Source organism: Tamandua tetradactyla, chromosome 19 (assembly GCF_023851605.1).
Source record: "Tamandua tetradactyla isolate mTamTet1 chromosome 19, mTamTet1.pri, whole genome shotgun sequence".
NCBI lineage: Eukaryota > Metazoa > Chordata > Mammalia > Pilosa > Myrmecophagidae > Tamandua > Tamandua tetradactyla.
The window spans coordinates 73,630,697-73,654,768 of NC_135345.1; the positions used below are offsets into that span (position 1 = coordinate 73,630,697).

The window sequence follows — 24,072 nt, forward strand, 5'->3', positions numbered from 1 at the left end:
AGGCCACTGGAGAGTGACACCTGGCCCTGCCTGAGACTGGGATGGCCCTCAAGGAAACAGGGGCTCACCTGGGCCCACCTAGCAGACTCAAAGAGGATTCAGGGGTGGCTAGATGGCAGGAGGTTGCAGTTGAATGTGACCATGGGTGGAAGCTAAAACCATGACTGTGCAGAGGAGGGGTGGGTGGGCACGCCTCAGCAGCCCCCCACCCCAAGGTCAGCTTGTGTTCTCACGGGCTCGGGGCTAGACTGCCAGTTATCTTTGGAAGAAAGACCACGCAGTCATCTCTCTGGACCAAGGGAAGCATGCTAGTCCCATACTTCCCTCTGGTTTTCCCAGGGGCTGGGGGTCTTCTGCAGTGAAGCACCAGCCTGCCCATGACCTGCTGCTCCCTGGTGGGCCAGCAGGCCCCATACTGAGGAGGTGGAGGTGGCCGCTCCCCATGGGAGGTCCACACAGGGATATTTCCAAAACCAGCAATAGCAAAGAGCAACCCAAACGAGCCCGCCCTGCCACCACCTGGGGCTCCAGGGCCCAGGATGCCCAGACACTCATGACCCAGCTAGGTTTGACCCCAGTTCTCACAGCTCTCACTGTTGCCTGGGAAACCCACTGCCCTTGCCCAAAACCAAATGACAAGCGCCACTCAGACAGAGCAGCGCCAGACTGAGCCTCAAGGTCTGAAGAGGCCAGGCAGAGGAGGGACGGGGAGGGTGGGCCGAGGGGTGGCAGCGGGCACAGGGCAAGCCTAAGTCATTTGGTGCAGGGCCTCCAGCATCTCCACGAGGAAGGTGTCGATGGGCATGTCCCCTATGAGCTTGAAGAAGAGGTGCTCCAGGCACTTGAGGCTGATGGAGCACAGGGCTGGCAGGCACAGAAGCAGCTTGGCGAACCTGTGGGAAGGCATGGTGGTTGAGCTGCAGGGGCCACCACCTCCAGCCCACTGCAGGAAGTGCTGCAGCAGCTCACAGATGCGGACAGCGTCGGGGCCAGGCTGTCTTTTGAGAAGAGGAGGGGGCACCGTGAGCACAGGAAACACAGGAGGCTGGGGCTGAGAGGCAGGAGACTTCCGGGTTGCTCTGGTACAGACCTGCTACCCATCTGCAGTGGGGGCCCAGGTCTCCAGCACCCCCAGAACCCTGCCATCCACCAGGTTCAGCACCCAGACCCAAAAAGCAGCAGAGATGGGGAAAGAGCCAGTGGCTGGGGTGGGCTGTGTACGACTCTGGGGAAGGTTAAAAGACAAGGCTTTCACCAAGGGCAGTGGGGAGCCACAGAAGGATTTTAAGTGGTGGAGAGAGCATGTGAATGGATGTACAAGTTATCAGCAATGACCCTGACTGCCATGGGGAGATTAAAGGCTGTGGAGCTGTCCTAGAAAGAGGCAGTGGGGCCAGTGCTGGCATAGGGGGTGGGGATAGAGATGAGAGGGCAGCATCACAGGTGACATGCTGGACCTGGTGGTGGCAGGGAGTCGTGGGGGTGCTGGGCCTCCACTGTGGATGGGTAGCAGGTCTCTGCTGCAGCAAGCCCCTCCCACAGCTCTGTGGGTATAGCCGGGATGCTCAGGAGAGGCTCTCCCCTTGGTCCTCTGCCTGGGGCCCCTTCCCCAAAAAGGGCTCTGCTGAGCTGGGGCCAGAGGTGCGGGCAGGGAGGCTGGCAGATGCCTGGGGGTGGGAGGGTGAGTGGGCCTGGCCCCGCCCCTGGAGAGTTTCCTGAGGAGGGGACTGGGCAGGAGTCATAGTTGGGGAGGGGGAAGGGGGCATGTGTCTTGGAGGACAATTGTCAAAGTCAGCCACTCCAGGCTCAGGGTGACAGAGGCTGAGGATGGTTCCAGGCCGCACCGGCGCTCCACGCGGCCCCGTTAATCTCCAACAATGCCTCGTTTCAGGGGAAAAGCCCGTGGCTGGCTGTGGGACAACCTGCACTTGAAGGCTAGAAGGCAGCCTCACAGCTGGAGCCGGGCCAGGGAGCTCGTGGTGGTTTTTGCTGAGCTGGTGAGATAAGCCGAGGGCCAGGAAAAACAGGCCAACCAAATGAGGGCTGAGAAGGGAGCGGGCCCAGTTAACCCTGTGGGTGCCAGTCTGCAGGGCGGGCCCAGGGAGCCCCGGGGGTGTAGAGGGGTGCCCCATCTGGTCCACTCCCCTCTGCCTGGGCCAGGAGGTACCCTCTTGAGGAGGGAGTGGAATTAAGACAACTGACAGTATTTGCCACTAATCCTCTGCGTTCCCCACCCTTCTCCTGCGTGCCGACTGGGAACCCAGGACTCCCAGACTGCTCTGGGTACTTGTGTTTGCAGTAGGCCTCCAGGGACATGTAGACCTTCTCCCGCAGTGCCTCCACCTCTGCCGGGTTGGACAGCCCCTTGGAGTCTGCGAGAGAGAAGACAGTCAGAACCCCTTGCCCCAGAACTGGGACATGCCAGACACATCATCCCACCCACTCCCAGAGGCAGCATGTCTGGGGAACAAGGGGGTGCCCACAGTGAACTTCTCTGGGCCCTGGCCCTGACCCTCAAGACTCAGTTTCCCCATAGGTTGAGTGTCATGAACCTGGTTTCTCTCCTGCCCTGGTTGCCATGGCAACTGAAAGAGACTCCTGCTGACGGTGGCCTTTGCTGAAGACACCTGTAAGCTCCCTCCCTAGAAACACCCCGATCTGTGCAGTGGGCTACAAGACCCTGGAAACACACTGGCTGAGCCCATGACCCTGGAGGGTCTGGAGGGGCAGCCTGCAGGCACACAGCCTGAGGCCACCAAAGCCACCAGGGCCCGAGAAGGACCAAGGAGCAAGGGACCATTTCTGGTGCCATTGTGGTTGAAGTCACAGGGCTTTCTGAAGTGGCCAGAGCCCCTCACACCAGTTGATGCTGAGCCCCTGGCCCACGACGCCACTCCCTGCACCTGCCAAGTTGCCCTCCTGACCTGTGCCCAGAGCTCTTGAGCCGGCTCTTCATCTGCAGCCTCCATCCTGGGGGTCTGCATTGTAGAAGTTCCTCTTGGGCTCCCCAGCTCCTGCCCTAGGCCCACCCAGCACTGGGTCTGGCCCCGGCCAAATGTAGTCCATCCCAGAGCTGGGGCAGGGGCTGGAGCCCACCCTCTCCTCTTGCCACTTGCAGAAGATGCTGCAGCTCTTGGGCCTCTGAAGGGGACAGGCTTGCTACTTGCTCCCTCTGAGGCCCAGGATGGGGCTCCCATGGCCCATCTCAGTGGGCTGGCTTCCCAACAGGAGCACCAAGGCCCAGAGTGAATGTCACAGAGGCCTGGAGTCTGCACTTGGGAAGGCACCAGGCTCCCCAATGGGCTCTGCCCCCTCTCCAAACCCCTGAGGGCTCTGCCACCCCCACTAGGCTCCTCCACAGTCTTTCCACCACCCAGGCATCTCCCAACAGTCTCTGCACTGCCAGGCCCTCTGTGGGGGACAGAGCCCACAGGGCTTCGCCCACAACACAGCCCCACCATGGGTCCTGCCTGCTCCAGACTTGGGCCACCCTTGGCTTGGGCTAGGTTCCCCCTCCGTCCCACAGCACCCCACATTAGCGAGCCAGCATGGGCAGGCAGTCCACTGGGGCACTTGAGTGGGGATCCCACCAGAGCTGGTTGAGAGTGTGACAGCCTCCCTCGCTGGCTCAGTCATGGATGTGCACACAACTGTGTGCTGGCACATGCTTAGAAATGGGCTCTCCCCACCGCCACTCAGCCAGGTCCTAGAGTGGGAGGTGACAGGAGGGCAGGGGTCCCAGTGCCTCAAGCCCTGACAGTGCCCAGTCCTTGCCAAGCCCAGTTTCCTGCAGTAACCCGGATGTTCACAGCAGCCCCTGTTCTGTGTCTCCTCCAGCTGTGGTGAGTCTTCAGTCACAAAAACATGGTTGACTCTCTCCCCACCAAAATCTTGAGGGGCTCCCCAAACCCTCAAGATGAAGCCCAAACTTAGCAAGGCTTTCAAAAGCCGGAATGGGCTGCCCCACCAACCCACCTCCACCTCCCCAGTACCCATTCCACCAGGCCCCTTCTCAAATTTCCTGGAGGAAGCATCCCACATGGCCCTGGCCAGGCCAGAAGTCGATGGCACACAGGTGGCAGCTTTCAGGTGCATTTCCCATTAAGCTGCAAGGTCAGGACCAGCAGACGTTCCAGTAGGGGACCTCTACAGATCTGGCCTTCCCTCCCAGGACCATGCCCAGGCCCCACATCCCAGCAACATCCAGGATACCAGGGCCCTAAGAAGGATATGCTCTGCCAAAGCCTGGCATGAGACAGGTGACCACCGTTCAGGGAAGGCTACTGGGTCCAAGAATGTTCTGGAATAAATCCTGCTCTCCTGAGCTGAGAATTCTGGTGCAAAGGGTAGGAGCTTGAGGCTACTGAGGACTGCTGGTCACTACACCTGCTGCATGCAGAGACTGGCCTGACATTGGCACAAACAACCTCATCCGCTCTTCATGAAGGCACATGCAGAAGGCGTGACTGCCCTTCCTGGTTTCAAGGGGGGCACTGAGGCTCAGAACGGGAAGATAGTCAGTGGTGGGGCTGGCAGGAGAATCCAGGGTCTCTTGAGCCCCCAGAGCCCCAGGTTTGTGGTGACTGAATCTCGGGGGCCCCGGAGGCTGAAGGGGTGGCATACTAGGGTTGAAGAGCATGATGGCACTCAGGCAGCCCAGCTCTGTCTTGTCCATCTGCATGTCCTACATCTTGGACACAAGCTCCATCAGTACCCTGTGGGGGAGAAGGCCAGCACCTGTCAGCTCATGCCTTGGGGGCCCCAGGACTCAGGGGGCTTGGGCAGCCAGATCTGGCCCAGGGGGCTGCAGAGAAGGGCAAAGAAGAAACCTTGGAGCACACACCCCTCCACCCTGGTCTGGCTCTAGGCATGGCCCACCTCCTTCCTCCCTGCAGGTCTCTATGAGCAGGAGCCTTGGCACTGGGCAGGGCCTCATGAGAGCAGAGCAGAGGGGCAGGTGTGGGGCAGCATCCTTGTGCCCTCTCCCGTTCAGCTGCAGGCTGGGCCTCTCAGCCTGTGGGGACTCTCAGCCCGGGCCACACCTGCCCAGTCACGGCCTCCCTAGAGCATGAGCCGGAAGACATGGGATATCTCCATTTCTGTTCCAAGCCACAGATTTCCAGGGTGGCCTAACCCTACCTAGCCTCATCGGAGAGGTGGGGACTCCTCTCTAGGGTGCCTGAGAGGTGGCAGCTGAGTACTGAATCTTACTGGCCCCTCTGGAAGCTTCTGAGGCTAGGCCCCTCTCCAATCCAAGCAATCTGCCACCAGACCCCAGAAAATACTTCAGGTGGAAGGCCAAGAGGGACCTGGGAGGTGAGCCACAGTACCTCAGGGTGGAGGACTATGGGTTGGGCAGGGATATGGTCTATCTGGAAAACACGGAAGAGTAGACCTGTGAGGGCAGGAGCTCAGATGCCCACGTTCTCCAGGGAAGAAATCAGACCTCAGGTGTCTGAAATTTAGGCATGTGACAGATGGGCAGGGAGAGCCCAAGTCCCAAGGCCAAGGCCTCAGTCCCTTCAGGAGAAGGGCAGAGAATATTAGACCTGGTGCCCCTGTCATCCTCTCCTCTCTATGAGCTGGGTGAGGATGCATCAGCTGAGTACATGGCTGAAGCTGTATTCCCCAAAGTGGGATCAGCGAGGATATGTGCCCCATAAGAGGAGATCCCCATGGCAGAAAGCACTGTCACCAGCAGCCTCCTTTGGGGCTCGCTCTATACAATACCCTGTTAAAGGCTCTGTGAAGTCCTGCAGCACAGATACTGCCTCGTGTAAACCAGCACTTTTCCACCACGTGACCACAAGATACTTTTCGCACTTGGCACAGGCTGATGTCCCCAGAGATCAAGTTCCAGGACTACATCCAGGAGCTCCCAGGGGCCTGCCAGTCAGCCCCACCTGAACCGTCCTGTGGGGCAGCAATCTTTCCCCTGTGGTGAAGTGAAGGTGGGTGGTCTTTACTCACCATCAGCCACCACCTGAAGCTTCCAAGCTCTCCCACTGGGAGGCTGGCCTGGGAGTCCTCCTGTCTCCCCATCCCTCTTCCTGCCCTTTTCCATTTATAGCCCCCAATGCTGCAGACCCCTCTCCCAGGCTCTCCATCCAGCTGGAGCTGACATCCAGGTCTCCAAAAAGCCCGGGCCTGGACAGGGATGGGGTTGGGGCAGCTGTTTCCTCCTCACCCTGCAGCACCGTGAATGGGATTGGTGTTTGAGAGCAACTCAAATGGAGGCAGAGAGGTGGCCGGCTCTAGGACATATGTCTACCCTCTACCCCATGTTGCCCCTTCCATATGAATGCTGACACAGCGGAGGTGGGGGATGAGGAGTCCAAGGCCCACCTGAAGACATCAGCACAGGGCTCTCAACATGCCCATGCGCTGGGTCTCGGGGGTCAGTTTAAGTAGGCAGCTTGTTCCACCATGCCCCGGCTCGATGCGTGCCAGGCACAGCTTGGAAGCATCTATGGTGAGTCTACATGTTCTTACAAAACAGTATCTGCAGAGTAAGTTACCTGTTTCTAGGGAAAAGTCTACACTTCCAGGGTTAATAAACAGACTGAAAGCCAGTAAACCCTGACAGCAATTGCGGTAACCACTGGGCCCTGGTGTGGGCTTAGAAGGGGCGCTAGCTGTCTTCCTGGCCTTTTTCTGAGTGTCCCACATTCTCCAGGAGGAAGATTATGACCTTCACATGCAGAAAGCAGTGAGCCTGGCACGAAGGGGCTGGGGGTGGCCTGACATGGACCGGTGGGGGGAACCAAGAGCATCTGCTCGCACCTGTCAAAGATGGCACCCACCCCTGCGCTGTGGGCGCTGTTCCAGTGGACGTGCAGGCTGGTGGCTCGCAGGATACCGTCCTTCATGGCTATAGACCAGTGGGAGAAGGAGGCGATGAGCAGCTGATTCCAGCCCAGGGAGAGAAAGGCACAAGGTCACTCCCCTGTCCTCAAGCACTGCCTTATCCCCAACCCCTCCTCAATCCCCCAAAGGCAGCACATGTTGTCCAGGAGCCACCTCTGCCAATGCAGGGCTGGCATCTTAGAATGACAACATGCACTTTGATGGTGCACAATGGTGGGCAGAGGGCCAGGCTTTGTAGAAAGGGGTTGGGGAGTGCCAGGTGCTGGCTGTTCTCTGCATCTTCGATCAGTCATCCTTCAGAATGTTCCACATCCCTGGGAACACAACTTTGCCTTCATGCCATTCACACTGTGATCTCAGTGGGCCCAGAAGATGCATGGGGACGTCCTCACCAGCAGGGCTCCGTGGAACCCGAGCCCCATGGCGTGCTTCACTGGAAAACAGGTTCCCCAGCACCTGAGTTTGGGAAATGCCTTCCTGCCTTCTCCTTTCACTATTCTCAGGAGCACAGCAAAGGTCATGAGAAGTCCCGCAATGAGCTCCCACTATAAGTGTTTGCTTAGCCCAGAAGATTCCAGATGCATGTGCTCACAGAAGTTCCTTTTCCATGTGCATGGAAAGCTCATGCCACAGAGCATGTGTGTGGCAGTTTGCATGGATTCTCTCTCAGACAGCCCTGGAACAGCTGCATGCAGGCTAGTTCTGACAGCTAACTCTTGGACACCAATGTGTGATAAGCGGAAGGTAAGTTATTAAACCCAGACAAGGCATGTCAGAGCCACATGGCCAACGAGACACTGTATTATAAGAAGTTCTAATACACACAGACCAAACGGATGTCAGAAGGCTATGAAAAGCATATGGAAACATAACTGTGAGAAACCTCGGTCCACGAGGATGTCCACAGCTCCCAGAAACTGGCGAGATGACTCGTCCTGGAGAATAGCAACTGCAGGAACCACCTGTGCCCATGCTCTCAGCACCTTGGCTACACTGTCAGATGGCAACCTCATTCACCCCTCACAGGTGTGCTGACCCCTGCCCCCCAGGTATGTGACTCCCTGGCCTGCAGGCTTGCAGCATGTTGGCTCAGGTGTGCTGGTGAGGAAGGCTCCATACAGCTTCTGGGCCCACTGAGATCACAGCGTGAATGGCATGAAGGCAAAGCCATGCTCCCAGGGATGTGGAACATTCTAAGGGATGACTGATGGAGGACGCAGAGAACAGCCAGCACCTGGCACTCCCCAACCCCTTTCTACAGAGCCTGGCCTCCTGCCCACCATTCTGTACCATCAAAATGCATGTTGTCATTCCAAGAGCTCTGACAAGTCCCACAGAGAAAACATCTTTCTTTGTCCAACCAAGCATTGCCCAAGTCTTTTCGACCTAGGATCCTGCTATCAGAACCAAAAAAGGTCTGGAGTGTCACATTTTGGGTAACACTGATCTAGATGACCCCCACCTCCACTTGACATATGAAGAAACTGAGTCCCAGGGAAGGAAACGGATTTGTCTAATATCACACAGTGAGCTAGGACTAGAACCTAGGGCTCTATCCCCACCCCCCACCCCTGGTCCCTCCCTATAACCCCATATGGGGACTATTTCATGTGGTCCTGGGACGTTGGCTTTTCTGTCCTAATTAATGAATGCTCTCCTATGGAGGGCCCCTCCTCCCTCCCTTCTCCCGACTAGGTCCGGGGGATGAACATACTGCTGCCCAAGGGCAGGAACCAAGCAGCCCAGGAGGCTGGGGACAGGGCTTTGCAAGGGGCAGAACTGGTCCCACATGTTCTCACCCTGCCACTGGAACCTGCTGCAGCATCTCCCACCCCCAGACCAGCCTCTCTGGACCTGGCCTGGCTGCTGGCAGCAGCTATTCTTCTGTGTGGCCACCTCTCCCACTGCCTTGAGATACTTTGGGATGGTATCTGGCACAGGCCAGGAGCATGGCAGGGCAGGAGGTGGCTGCTGAGTGCAGAGCCTTCCTCGGCCAAGGCCCAGGACACACAGACCAGGAGGGTGCTGGGACACAGGCAGGACAAGCACACTGCTGCACCCAGCTGGTGCATCCCTCTGACCCCCAGGCCTACATGCCAGCTCCTTCCTTACCTCGTGCTGATATCTTGCAAGATAAGCCAAATCCTCCTCAGGAATGAGGTAGAGGAAAACAAAAAAGAGGAGCCCCTTTTGCAGCAAACTTAGAGGCAATTTATTTCTAAATGCCTGTTGGACAAGTGGGTGAACCCATGCCCAAGAAGGGCACCTGGCCCTACAACAGCTGACACAAGGGAATTGGACACCAGGCTGAAAACCACAACTTGTCTGGGGGCTGCTGTATTAGGGCCACTGGCCCCTGACACAGAGGATCAGAAAACAGGAGGGTGCTTAAGGGTGAGCAGAGCCCCTAGGGCTGGGCATCAGCAGAGCCGGGGCCTCGAGGCTGGGCACCAAGCCACTCTGCCAGTATAGGCCCTCCCAGTCCCCAGGCTAGGAAGGACACCTGCTCTGTGGGCAGGATGCATGTACGCTCCACGAGAGAGGGAGCAAGTGCCGCACAGCAGGCTGGAATTGGCTGACATCATGTCTGGAGCAGCCCTAGGCACACTGGCCATGGAGGTGGCTGGTGTCTCTCAGCATCCTCCCCTCCCACTGGCACCTTTGTGGGTCAGCATCTGAGCTGGAAGCCAGGTCCTAATGCCCCAGCCATGGGCAAGATGTCACATCAGAAGCGGCGGGCATAGCCACCAGGACCACTCAGCCCCAGGCCTCTGGTCTGCCCAGGCGTCCTGCCTGCCAGTCACAGGTGGGGAGTCACAGTGGAAGATGCTGGATGAGTGACTAGTATTCCCAGTAGGCTCTGTCTGGTGCAAGGAAGAGCCCCCTCCTCTCCCAGGAGGTGCCCCTACCTTGCTGCAGGGGCCTTCCCAAGGCCAGGGTTGCACAGGTCCTGAGGGGTGGCAAGGGCAGGGGGGCGGGTGCACCTGTACCTCTGGGCAGATACCTCTGGGCCAGTTCTATAAGAAGTCAGTGCCCAAAGGGCATAGGGGTCACATGTTGGATTCCCAGAGAAGGGGGAACAGACACCCACTCCGGTGCCTGGCAGGCACGGGAAGGCCCATTCCCACGAGGCCAATTCTCCTGTATCTGGTTAAGATTGCTCAGGCCAGTGTTGAACCTGTGGAGTGGCAGCAGAGACCCTATGAGGTCTGCTGCTCAGGGCAAGCATGGAGAAGCCAGCCTGCTGGGCAGGAGACTCCATTCCCTGGGACTGTGGTGGGACTCCAGCAGCCCTCACCAGATGGGAACCTGCGCTAAGGCCCCAGACCCACGGCCCACCTGTTTGCTCAGCAGAGAATGGGTGAGAACAGGGATCTGGACTCCACAGTGGGAGAGACTGGCTCCCCATGGCCCTGGCCGGCGTCTCCATCACTGCACTCTGCACACATTCTGTACACCCACTACCCACGCCGTGAGCCCTGCCTAGAAGAGGAGCTGAAACCCTCACTGGGTGCAAGGTTGGGCTCTGGGCTGGCTGAGTAGCTTCAGCCAATGCAACCCCTCCCTGAGGGCCCCTCACATCCACAGACCCTGGTGTCTGGCCAAACCCTGACCTCTCCGGAAGTCAGTCCTGAAGCCACCTCCTCATGAGGGAGGAGAGGGAAGCCGAGGCCCAGAGATACAGGCTGTCCCTGACAGCCCCAGGGAGCACAAGGAAGGGGCACTCCAGCATCACTCCATCCATGTAGGGCACCCCCAGTCCCTCTCCTTCCCAGAGCCCCTACCCCAGCCCCCTGGGCATGTCCACTCACCTGCCCACAACAGGATGACCTGGTCATTCAGGGGCAGCTCAGAGAAGTGTGGGATCTGCTTGGCCCACTCCACCAGCGTGAAGAGCTGCTTGTCCGCCACTTGGCAAATGTTGGTGACTGGGTCGTTGGGCTGTGGTGGGGAGAGAGGCTGGGTATCAGGGCCCTGCCAACAGGCTTGCAGGGAGCACAGCCCGGATGTATATACCCCGTCATGGCCTAGGTCCCAACCCTGGAGCCTGGCCGTTCCTCCACTCCACAAAAGGGCCTTGGCAGATGCGACCAAGGGAAGGACCCTGAGACGAGGCTACTCTGGATCACTGGGGGGGGCCCACTGTCACCCCAAGGGTCTTTGTTAGAGGGAGGCAACAGGTGAGAGTCACAGAGGGACGTGAGGAGTAGGCAGACAGTGAGGAGAGAGCACTGGGCTGCAGGTTGCAGAGGGAGGAGGGGCCATGGGCCAAGGGATGTGGCCAGAGCTGCCTGAGGCTGGAAGTGGGCAGCTGGGGCTCCAGGGGCACCCAGCCCTGCAGACAGCTGAACCCAGAGAGACCCACTTCAGGCTTCTTACCTCCAGAATGGTAAGGAGAAACTCCACAGGGCTGTCACCCAGTTTGCAGCCACCTATTACAGGAGCAAGGAGACTCAAACACAGCCCCAGCGCTCTCAGAGAAGGGAGCCACGACACCGGGGGGACAGAGGGTCATGCGGCATGCAGGAGTGGGGGCCGTGTGGACTGCTGGGCCCACGAATGTTCTTTGTTTTTAACAGACATGGAGGGGAAAGCGCAGGCTGGGAGCAGATTGAAACACCAGAAACGCTGTCTCAGGACTTCTAGAATGTTCTAGCCAGAAGAGCCTACCCACAGACAAAAAGCTTCAGTGACCCCAGGGGCAGGGCAGGGCAGGGCCCACGACCACAACCCTGGGGTCTTGAGCGAGAAGGGACTGAGATGGTCACAGAGAACCGGACACGAGAGTCCCTCCCATCAGAGACCATGGCGGTGTCACACAGGAAGACATGTCTCCCTTGAAAAGCTTCCATAAGCAGAGCTTAGTCTAAACACTGCCGGGCCTGCAGGAAGGACCTGCTATGAGCCTAAGCGGGAAGGTGATAATGGCAAACTAGGTACTGGGCTGTAGGGGACAGAATGGGGCTGAGGCGTATGGAAAGGGGAGCTGAGGCCGCAGGGAGAGGTGGTCAGGACAGGCCTGGGACATGTGGGCAGAGCAGTACCTGGGCCCCAAGTACAAAGGGTGGACAGAATGTCACCTCTGTCAGGAAGCCCTCTTGGAATGTCCTCCACACTGAAATGCCCACTATGCATTTGCACACTCACTCTTAACCAAACTTCTGAGGCATCCACTAGAACCCTGAGTAATCATAGGAGCCAAGTTTGTGCCGAGTTCCTGGGGCATCTCAGTGTTCACCCCATGTGACCAACGAGGCAGCCTGGTTCAGAAACTGACCTGCACAAGGTCCCCACTGGGCAGCTGTGTGGCCTGAGGTCCAGGGCTTTCCCTGCACAGCCCAGAGTTCACCCCATGCTGGTACTCCACGGCAGGTGACACCAGTTGGGGTTCCAGATGGCTGGGTCCCACCTCCCAGATCTCAGATGGGGCTATAATTAGAGACCTCCCTCATTTCTGGTCTAATGGGCAGGGTACCCTGAAAGGTGAGGGCCACGTGAGAGGCTGCATGAGGCAGCTGGGTGTCTACCACCCTGCCATGCCCAGGGTCATCCAGCCTGGAGGTCACCAAGTCTGGACTAGGCCTCCCCCCACCGGTCCTGGAACCCAGGCTGCCGACATTGTCCATCCCGATGTCCCAGCCCTGAGGCCCTATAGGGACAGCCTCCCTCTCCTCATTTGAGGTCTCTACCCACAATATGGGGGACAGTTCCCATGGCACCATCTGAGGCCACCACATGTTTCTCTGAGGAAAGGTGGGCCCTGTGTGGCAGGGCCATGTCCACCCTTCTTTCCTGCTGGTTTCTGGGCCCCAAAATTCCTGAATAAACAAAGGTAGGTGAAGGAGGTAATGATGTCCCCCACAGGAGAGCCCTCCACCAGTGTTGTGGAAAGCTCAGGCTGAGTGTCTGCTCATGGGGCACCGAGTGAGGCCCTGGGGGATGGTCACCCCATCACCAAGTGGACAGCGGCCAGCCCCAGGCATAGACGCTCTCTGCTCCACCACAGACTCACAGACACCAAGGCCCCCTGCCTTTTCTCTGGGCCTTCATTTCTCTACCTGAAACGGGATAGCTGGGTCAGACCTGCTGATATCACCAGCCCCCAAATCTCTGTGATGCAAACACTTGGGAGAGAGACGTAAGAACCAACCGGATGGGGGGGGAAGAGGGATGGAGGTTCCCCAGGGCTGAGGTGGGGGCCAAACCGGAGACACAGACCAGGGATAGCACAGCCACTGAAGGTCAGAGCTAAAGGCCTCCACCTGGCCTGAGGAAGAGGCAGCCCTGGAGAAGCCAGGCAAGGTCCCACTGCCCACAAGGAGGGGGCTGGGGGCAGGAGTCTTGCTCACCTGAGACTAGAGCCTCAAAGCTCAAAGAAGTCACAGCATAGGTGGCTCTGCTGGGAAGCCCTGGTCACTGCCCAGTTGTATCCCTGGGGACTCGGGGGGGGGTGCCCAGGTGGCTCTGCCGGGGCTCTGGGAAGCAGCATGTGGGTCCAATGTCCCCTGTGAATCTAGGGTGGACAAAACACAGGGTATAGGTACTCAGGACTGAGGCCCAGGGAAAGGAGAGGTGGGGTCCACATGAACAGAGGTGCTGGATTATGGTTCTGTGCCACAGGGAGTGAGGCCTGGGGGACCCTTCCCAAGGGTGGGGGGACAAGGAGGCTTCCAGTGCCACCTGTTGCATGCCATCCTGCAACGTGGCCTCAGGAAAGGACTTAACTTCTCTGATCTTACGATTCTCACCTAGAGACAAAATGGGCTCCCCTCAATAGGAGGTCTTGTGAGCTCCCACCCTGCACCCAGAAAAACTGCCAGGGAGTGGGAGCCCTGTCCCCCATTCAGAGGTCAAAGCAAGAGCCTCCCAGTGTCACAGAGCAGCACGGGGGTCTCCTGGGGGGTGGCTCCCTCTCTGCTAAAAAGCCCTAGGGCTCATCCCTTTTCAGGCTGCCTTCTGGACCCCTAAACGTTGAGCCAGACAAAGGAACAGGAGAGAGGGGACTGAGCGCTGCCACTACTCTTCCCGGCGAGCTCCTGCCACTTCTCACCGCAATCACTCCTTCATCTCCAGACAGGCTCATCCTCCAGAAGGGGCAACTGAATCCCAGAAACACCCACAGCCTGTGCCCAGGCTCACCCACAGCCAGTCGGCTGCACCAGCAGGAGGTTCTCAGGATGGGGTGCTGTGATGTGAGGCTTCCAGGGTGAGGTTGGCAGGAAGCAGAAGTGCCTGGCTCTGCAGGTATTTCCCAGGACGCCGAACTCCACGACCACAAGCACCACCAGCAGTGCTGAGCCAGTGGGGAAAGACAGCAAGATGTGGAGGGGCCAGCGGTGAAAGTGAAAGGGCTTTGGGAACGCAGCCCATTTCACCGGGGCCTGCTGGGTGGGGTGTCACTGCCTGCTCCCACAGCTGCCCGCAGGGGCTGTCCCGTGGAAGAGAGCCCCTCGCTGGACGAGAACTGGGTAGGAGGAGCAAGGTAAGCATTCCGGAGTCTTCCCTGACACTCCTCCAGGGGAGGTCGCCAGCTGTGCCCTCTCCAGGACTCTGTACGAGGCCAGGCCACTCCTCAGGTGCCACCGGGGCCTCAGAGCCAGTGCACTCAGCTAAAGCTGCTCCGGACATGGCACCTGCCCTTGCCCAAAATGACAGAAAGCAGGGAGCCGAGAGAGCTGCACTGCCTCGCGGGCTCTGGTCACACAACCTGAGGACCCCCGCTGGCCCACCAGGCCCAGAAGACCCCCACTGGCCTCCTCCTTCCCCTCACTCCTCATGGCCAGAGTCCCCAGGACCCTCACACTGGCCCCCGTCCTCCCCCACTACTGGCTCCTGGGCTTCAGCACTGCTGTGCAGCAGAAAGTCACCCCTCTGTAGCCAACTCAGCCTCCGCACTCGACCCTTTGAGATGCCTGGCCCGGCCAGCCAGAGGGTCCCTCCACGTACCCGTGGGTGCACTGTCTCAGCCGTGGCCCTGGCTGTTGAAGGTGTGCCCTGCACTTGTCCACAGCCTTGCTGTCGTCCCACCTGCACAGCCTCCCCTGAGCCATACCTGCCTCAGCTCCAGGACATGACGGCCTGAGAGGGCTGGCCGGACACTCCTCACCCAGCCCTGTGCCCTGACTGCCTCTGGATGCGGCCCCATCCTCACCTCCAGGCACCCCAGTTCTGCCGATGCCATGGTGGCCCCCACCGCACCCTCACACCGCCTCTCCTCCACCTGCGTCCTCTTCACCAGATGCCCATGCCCTGAATTCCCTATGGTGCTTCCACCCACATGCCAAGGCGGGGCCCACACCCATGGGGTGCGACCCCATGGTGGCCTCTGGGGCCCTGGAGAGTAAGGAGGGGAGAGGAAGCAGGCCTCCAGGGAGCCCATCCACCTGCTGCCCAGGAACAGAGACCTCGCCTCTTAGAAGAAATGTGGGGAAAATCTTTATGACCCTGCATTAGGCAGTGGTCTCTTGACACCTAAAGGATGAGCAAGCAAAGAAAAAGTAGATAATGGGGTTTCATCAAAATTAAAATCTTTCGTGCTTCAAAGGATACAATAAAGAAAATGAAAGAGAGAATGGAAGACTGTATTTGTAAATCCTATATCAGTTAAAGTCCTAGTATCAAGAATATATATAGAACTCAACAATAAAACACAATTAAGCAACTAAAACATGGGCAAAGGGGGTGGGCGACGGTGGCTCAGTGAAAGAGTTCTCTCCTGCCAAGCTGGAGACCTGGGTTCGGTTCCTGGTGCCTGCCTACGTGATAAAAATATATAACAAAAATGGGCAAAGGACTTGAATAGACATTTCTCTAAAGAAGATAGATAAACATGCAAGACACCCATGAAAAGATTGGCACACCATGGTCATCGAGGGAACGCAAGCCAAACTCAGAAGAGGATGCCACCTCACACCCAATACGACAACGAAGATGGAAAAGAAGGGCAGGAGCATGTGATGGAGAGGGTGTGAGGAAGCCGGGACCCCCAGGCTTTGCTACGGGGAGTGTAAACCCACACAGCCACTGGAGGACAGCGTGATTGTTCTTCAAAAAGTGAACAGAGTTACCACATGACCCGGCACTCCCAGTCCTGCTAAAAACCTACATCCACACAAAGCGTTTGCAGCACAAATCTTTGTAGCAGTATTACTCAGACAGCCAAATGTCCTGCAGACAAACGGATAAACAAATTACATGTCTCATGGAATATTACTCAGCCCAAACTAGAAACGACACTCTGAGGCATGCTACAGCCTGGATAGACCCTGAAGCTGTTAGGCTGTGTGAAAGGAACCAGGAGCAAGGCCACCAACTGGATGTCCACAGAGATGGAAGGCATGTGAAAGGGTGCCGGGGGCTGGGGCTCAGGCTGGGGTGGGTGAGGAGAGGGGCAGTTACTGCTATTGGGTCTGGGATGCTAAAAATGTCTGGAACCAAAACTAGGCCTTGTGAACATCCTGAAAATCAGTGAAGTGTGCACTGAAATGGGTGAATGCCACGGCCTCCGAACTCTGTCCCATTTAAATTAGCAATGGCACTTCATCCCAAGTGAAATGGCTGACCCCCAATGGACTGCGGCACATGTGCCAGCTGGGTACAGGTGAGCTGGTGGAAAAAGGGCCTGTGGGAGGACGCAGGTGAGAGGCCACACACTGCCCACAGCAGGGGTGCTTGCACCCAGATGCATACTCAGAGCCTTCCATGGGAGGCTTCATGCATTGTGCCATCCCCCAGGACCCATGAGATGGACACTGGGGGGCTCAAGGGCACGGGTCCCATGGCAGCTCAAAGCTCAGGGGGAGGAAGGGGGCTTGCTAGGAAGTATGAGGGCCAAATACTTGGGTGGCTCTGGGGTCTGGCAGGGTGGGGCAGAGTGGGACAGAGAGAGCCTAGGGAGCAGCTGGAAAAGAGCCAGGAGCCCAGCTGTGCCCAGCAGACGCCCAAAAGTCCTAGGAGCAACATGAGCCTACTCACAGGGGAAATAAAGGCCTCCTCTGCATGTTTCAGTCCCACCCTGATGAAGCAGCCCAGGCAGAGAAGACTGGGAGGCTTTGGGGACAGCAGGCACACAGAGTCCCTGAGACTGAATTCACCCACCTCATCTTTCCTTTGCTACAGTCCTTTCTCATGTCCTTTCCCCACTCTCCCCGCACTGGGCGGCTGCCATACTGTCCACTGCTGAGGAGCTGACACCAGAGCTGGGAGCTGATAGCAAAGGGAGAGGCCCCACAGATGTTCCCTCCTCACAGAGTGTCCCAGCCAAACACCAGCTCCTATGCCAGGACTGTGTCGGGGCACATGCATCAAGAACCAAGTCTCGGGGACCCTAGGAGACCACTAGGGATGACAGGCAGGGGACACGACAGGGAAGTGAGAGCCTCAGCCAGCCTCATGGGGCGGCAACAGGAGCGACAACGGGGGCAATGTCACGGGGTGTCCACGTGCCCGAGAACACCCTCAGGGGCTGCATGGGGCATGCGCAAGCTCTGCTGAGGCCTCTGGCCCCACAGCCATCACCGGGCTACAGGGACAGTGCAGGGAGGGCTCACGGAGGCCCCTTTCCTGGGACATCAGCAGAGCCTCCTGCCTGCTGCAGAAACGCATCCAACACGGCCCCGCCTCTTGGCCACAGCATCTCGCAGAAGCCACCACGTTGGCTCTATGTTTGTTTAAGTGCTGGCAACAGCAGAGCTCACGGCTGTGGTGAGGAAATGGCACTTTTGCCGGTACCAACTGATAACTGAGAGAGGAGACAAGATCCCCAGACAGGAAGCTGCCTGCACAGGGACACAACAGGGCTGTGCTGGACATCAAGGGACATGACGGGGCCGAGGCAAGTGCGGTGGGGATACACTGGGGCTGTGCCAGACACCGAGGGAGACGATGGGGCAGTGTTGAACACCAAAGAACCATAACAGGGCCGTGCTGGACAGCAAATGGACATGACGGGACTGCGCTGGATGCCAAGGGATGGTGGGGCCAGGCCAGACACAGACAGAGATGAGGGATGGATGCCAAGGGACCTGGGAGATGGACACTAAGGGACATGGGGCCGTGTTGGATGCTGAGGCAATAAACACATGGCAGGGAGCATGATACAGCATCTAGGAACTGAAGTTTCCCCATGAAAGCATCAGGCTGCTGGCAGGAGGTGCTTATTCTCTTAAACACGCTTGAAACTGCTCTCTGTAGCACAGGTTGTGGAGTAAAGTGTAGTAAAGCCTCCTGTGATATATTCAGAGCAGCTGAGGAATTCACCCGAAGAAACCCATCCCTGGAAAAGGGTGAGATGGAGGCAGGAAAGAGGGAGGAGAGAAAGGAATTTGAAAAAATGTGATAGAAAGTATCAAAAAACAAAACCAGGATTTCCAGAAAGATAAACGAACAGGGTAGCTCGAGTTCACTCCTGCTCCATGGACAAGTTAGAGAAGGGACAGGAGGGCGGCTGAGGTGGCGATTCAAGAGTACAACTGAAAATATATGGAATACAAATAAATAATATGGGGAACAAATGTTAAAGTAAATTTAGATTGAAATGCAAATGATCAGTGAAAGGGAGCACATAAGGTGTATGATATGTATGAACTTTTTTCTGTTGCCTTTTTATTTCTTTTTCTGAATTGATGCAAATGTTCTAAGAAATGATCATGATGATGAGTATGCAATTATGTGATGAAACTGGGAATTATTGATTATATATGCAGAATGGAATGATCATTAAAAACAAAAAAGAGTGCAACTGACATGGGAGAGCCTTTTGCACCACATTCAGAGGGCCCTGGCTGCAGAGGCCGAGGAGCTGAGCAGCAGAAAGCTGGAGCATGGCACAGTGGCATGGAGCCCACAGGAGTGCATGGATGGGAGCCAGGGAGAAGGAAGTAAGCTGGGGGTTTTGCTTGAATGCGTTACCCTCACCAGAACAGCCTGTGACCCCATGACTCACGCCATGCCCCATGCATGAGAATCCCCTCGCCATCTCCCATTGCCGACACTCCAAGCAACCCCTCCCCAACAAGCCCCAGTGCCTTCATACCAGGGCAACACCTGCCTCCCTGCCCATTGTGTTGCAGAGCCTCACCCCACGGCCCCTGAGATCTGAGCATCAGTTAATGGCTCTCCTATACCTGTGCAAGCACACAGCCCTCTGTCATGCTCCACAGCTCTGTGAAAGCACAGATAGCACAGCCTGGTCGCACCTACCCCCAGCCCACAAAAGCATAATGCAGACTTGCTGCCACAGCTCTACATATGCACATAAATGGCCCCACATCCTCAACCACTACACACCAGGGTACTGTCCCCCAGATCTGTGTACCCACACAGCTGCATCTGCCCTGGATGCTGGGCACCCACGTTCACAGGCATGAGCTTAATATCCACAAACTATACCAATACATGTCCTGAAACAAATCACCACACTGACTGCTTCACCCCATACCCTGCTCCCTGCTCTACAACCATCCCACAAACACAGACTAGTGAAAAAAATCAAGTCCCAAAGTAAATCAAGGTATTTACATGTAACAAAAAACAGCAGAAGATCACTAAGAATAACTGACGACCAGATTAAAACACAGGAGGAGGCACAGACATTCAAGTAACTAATCAAAGATGTTTGTATGAATCTACTTAATAAGTGTGACAGTGAATGACATAAAGGAGAGCAAGAAGACAGTAGAAGACCATAGAGAGGAATCTGAAAGACACATAGAGAAATAGCAGATAACACAGAGATTAAAGGCTCTGTTGACCAAATAAAAAGCATAATAGAGACACACAGCATCAGATTTGAAGAGACAGAAGAAAAAATAAGTGATCTAGAGGACAGGATAACTGATTGCAAACAGTCAAAACAGCAAATGGCAAAATGATGGAAAAATTTGAATTGGATCACAGGAAAATGATGGACAAAACAAAGCCTTCAAATATAAGAATCATTGCTTTTGAGAAGGAGAAGAGAGGGGATAAAGGGCTAGGAAGAGTGGCTGAGAATAAAATGGGGGGAAAATCTCCAAAACCTTATAAAGGACATAAATATATAAGTCGAAGAAGCACAATGAACTCCAAACAGAATAAATCCAAATAAGCCTTCCCCAAGATGTATACTAATCAGTCTGCCAAATGGGGAAGAGAAGCAGAAAATTCTGAAAGTCGCAAGAAATAAACAATCCAAGACATACAATGGAAACCACATACATAATGAGTTCAGACTACTCAGCTAGCACCATGGAGGCAGAAAGGCAGTGGCATGATATACTTAAGATCCTGAAAGAGATCATTCAGGGGGCTGTGTCTTGCCTGGTGTGGGTAGGGGGCTGTGTCCTGCCTGACATGGGCAGGGGACTGTGTCCTGCCAGGTGTGGGCAGGGGTCTATGTCCTGCTGGGTGTGGGCAGGCAGCTATGTCTTACCGGGTGTGGGTAGGGGGCTGTGTCTGGGGTTCCTGCACCTCTGCCCTGCCAGGAAAGCCAGCATCAGTGTGTAAGTTACAGGAGGAGGGCAGGGATGGTCTGCCATACCGTCCTGGGTGGCAGGACCAATGTCCACACCCAGCTGCCCACGCCCACCTGACCAGGATGGAGCCCACATGCCTAGAACTGTGTCTACATGTCTGCACCCACATGCCCTGGATAGCGTCCCTGCCAGCTGTGCCGGCTTGCACCAGTCCACATCGTGAAAAGGTCAAATTCCTGCACTGGGGTCACTGCAAACAATCCACACCCAACACAGGGCCCATCAGGTCCCCACCTACCAGACATCAATGCCATTCAGGGAAGCACAAGGCCACACGGCCAGCACGTGGAAGGCCACCCCTGCACTGGTCACCGCAGCAGGTCAGCCAGAGCTGGAGCCCAAAGATCTAGAACCATCAACAGTTTACTGACAGAAACAAGAGAACCAGTTTGCAGATACATAAATACAACAGTAAAAATGAGCTTTCATCACTGTTACATTTCTGGTGAGAAAAAACTAGCTGAACACCAGTGGTTCAGAGCAGCTGCAGGGCTGGGGAAGCCGACTTTGGGTGCGTCCCCCGCACTCGTCCTTTTCTAGCTGCTGCTTTTTAGCCATGAACACTGAGCACTGCAGGGGAACCGCATGGCGGGTGATGCTGGGGGCTCCGACTCTCTCCAGTTGAAATTGGCCCTAGCTAGTGCTGAAGAAGAGGAGGCATGACTTCGCAGGCAGCTGAAGGAGCAAAACCTATGCTGCCAGCACCTGGCTCGTAGGGGAGAGGCGTCCCTGGCCACCGGGACCACTGGGGAAAGTGTATCAGGGGACATTAATCAGGCTCTGCAAGGGGATACGAAGAAGCTGCAGCACTGCTTTGCAGAAATTTTGCAAGATAAACTAGATTTGAAGGATCGGATGGAAGAGCTGGAGCATCGCTGCCTGCAGCTATCTGGAGAGATGCAATTGGTGAGTGCACTGCCCTCTACCAAAATCAGAGGGCAGTAATGAAGGAGCATTACCATGTAAAAGAGGACATTAGTTGCTTAACAAATGACAAGGAAGACATGAAGGTGAAATTGCTCTAGATGCAGGAGCTCAAAAAAAACACTTGTTGGGGAGTGCAAAGGACAGCAAGGCATGTTTCTGGCAGCTGCCCAGAGCCCTGCTGGTCAGGACACAACAGCGTCCCCAGCCCCCCAGGAGCTTGGACAATGGACAGGACCTTCCCAAGGGGAACCTAGCAAATGGTGTGGGATCTGCTAAGGGAGAGGCCCTCCAAGGCAAAACTCTTCCCGAGACTCCCCCTGTCCATCAGAAAATGCAACTGCTATGTGAGACTCAATACCCCCAGGATCACCATGGCCTGGGAGATAATCCCTGCATCCCCTTCTTCTACCAGGCTGGGAAGTATGAAGAAGCAAAAGTTCTGGTCGTCTGAGCCTGTCTCTGGCCCCCACTTTATCCCTACCACTCTTTCCACACCCCCTTTCCTGACCCCCTTTCCTACCACCCTTTATCTCTAGAGTAGAAAAGTAGGGCCCCTGAGGAGCTCCCTTCAGCCTCTTAGACCCCTTGCTACCTTGGCCAGGATAGGACTAGGTTTTACTTTCAGAGCTATGCATATTTAGTTCTAATACAATTAAAAGGAAAAAAAAGACAAAAAAATTGAAAACAAAAAGTTTTAAAAATTGGGAAAAAAAGCCCCCAAAAATGTATATACAAAGAAGGCAGGACATTTTCTTGTAGAAACCTGCTTGATGACGTCAGGCCTTGGAATCTCCAGGTAGAAGAATTATTGATATGCAACTCAAGAATTAATGGGGATGAGCTGTAGGCTTCCTTCCACTGCAGAATGAGCATAATTTGCCTTTTTGGAATAAATGGAAGTCTTCAGCGCATACACTCTCACGCCCAGAACAACCAATCTGTCACCTTAGAACAAGGGACTCATCCACCTCCAACTTAGGGGGGTGAATACATTCTTTATCTTCAAAGGCTCAGATGCCCCCTATTAGAGGCACTTGTGGGCATACTGGTGCCGTTTTCTTCAGCTTCCCTTTTGGGCAGTATTTACACATTCATTTAGGCAAGGGCATGGGCTGGTGGCAAGATTGATGTCCCCTCAGAGTGTGAAGACTGTAACTCTGTGACACTTTCTATATCCTGAATGCAGGACAGTGCCCTATTTAATACAGAGGCTGGGGCTGGCTAATGGAGTGTGGGGCTTTATTGATGTATGGGAAAACTTCTTAACTGATATAAGGAAACTTCTTTATTGACATGTGGAAAAGCACAGAGGAAGGAGGTGGGAACAGGGTCTGCACCCAAGTGAGAATAGCAACTCTATTTATTGATACCTGGAACAGTACAGAAGAAAGAAGGGGGATAGGGTGTTTTACCCTAGTGATACTGATTATTTTTATTTCACTTTTACTTCTCAATAAGTAGGTTGTGCCCACAAAGAAATGTGAAGTGAACATGTAATGGATTTATTAACTTAATTTTAAAAAAAAGTTTGCCAATATGCTCCCTTCCCCATCTCACCATCACACCCACCCCCAGTAGTCTGGAATCTGTTATCTGTGTGAATTTACCATTTCTAGTAAACACTTATAAGTATCATTACATTTTTGTCCTTGTGTGTCTTCCTTGTCACACTGAACATGATATTTCAAGATTTTTCCATGTCATAGCACATCCCATAACTTCAGCTTTTCTCATGCCCAATGACATTCTGTTGTGTGCATGTACTCATTTGGTTGATCCATTCACTTGTGGATGGACATTTGTGCTCTATTTTTGTGGCTACTGTGCCATAAACACTGGTGTTCAAGTGAAAAAAATATTAAAAGGAACAAATCCTTTGCAGCAGTTTTAAACAAAAGATAGCCTTTAGGGTTTGATTTGCAGAGGGCAAAAAATGTCAAAAGACGTCAGGTTTGAACACTATGTTAATAGGTTATTGTGACACAATAGTGGGTTCCTTGTTTAACGGAAGTGACCACATAAAGTCTTTCAAATTAATGGATGATAAGGTCAACCTAAACCTCAACGAGGAATTTTATTCTCATATGGCATAGATTCTTTGTCTTCTAGGCAGAGTACTCAGAGCACTTTCCTTCTAGTCAAGAAAAGCTTATTATAGCCTTCCAATAAGATCAGACCAATCATCTGCATTATCTTAACAGGGAAAACTAAACTCCAGTTCTTTATGGATATGCCGTTGACGCAAAAATCTCTTGCAAAATATTGCAAACAAGCCTATCAGTTTTGGGGGTAGCATTGAGTACATCCAACAATTCCCTTTCACAACATTCTCCAACTTTCCTTATCGAGTCAGCTCTCGTCTAACACACTGAAACCAGGCATTTACGAAACCACACTCCCTTAGACAAGCTCATCAACTTCTAGTCAGCATAGGCCACCACAAACAAAATTCACATCAACACACTCCCTCAACTTTCCACGTTCACCCATGGTTTGCCCTCCACATTCTCCAGTCAAAGCCACACCCCTTTCTTTAACAAAGAGATAATGCAGGGGGTTGTGTCCTGCCTGGTGTGGGCAGGGGACTGTGTCCTGCCAGGTGTGGGCAGGTGGCCATGTCCTGCTGGGTGTGGGTAGGGGGCTGTGTCTGGGGTTTCTGTACCTCCACCCTTCCAGGAAAGCCAGCATCAGTGTGTAAGTCACAGCAGGAGAGCAGGGACAGTCCGCCATACCATCCTGGGTGGCAGGACGAATATCCACACCC

The 24,072-nt window shown here is 55.1% G+C and overlaps 1 protein-coding gene across 1 annotated transcript in view; it reads right to left on the minus strand.

Moving 5' to 3' along the window:
* Window positions 1-479: 479 nt before the first annotated feature.
* Window positions 480-24,072, minus strand: part of LOC143663430 (uncharacterized) — a 29,342-nt gene continuing 5,749 nt past the window's right edge. The window contains 11 exon segments of the mRNA XM_077137097.1: window positions 480-893; window positions 2,261-2,372; window positions 4,624-4,717; window positions 6,774-6,918; window positions 10,682-10,972; window positions 14,008-14,161; window positions 14,269-14,332; window positions 15,020-15,201; window positions 16,431-16,489; window positions 20,620-20,680; window positions 20,888-20,951. Coding sequence (XP_076993212.1) covers window positions 749-893; window positions 2,261-2,372; window positions 4,624-4,717; window positions 6,774-6,918; window positions 10,682-10,972; window positions 14,008-14,161; window positions 14,269-14,332; window positions 15,020-15,201; window positions 16,431-16,489; window positions 20,620-20,680; window positions 20,888-20,951 — 1,371 coding nt within the window. The 3' untranslated portion in view covers window positions 480-748.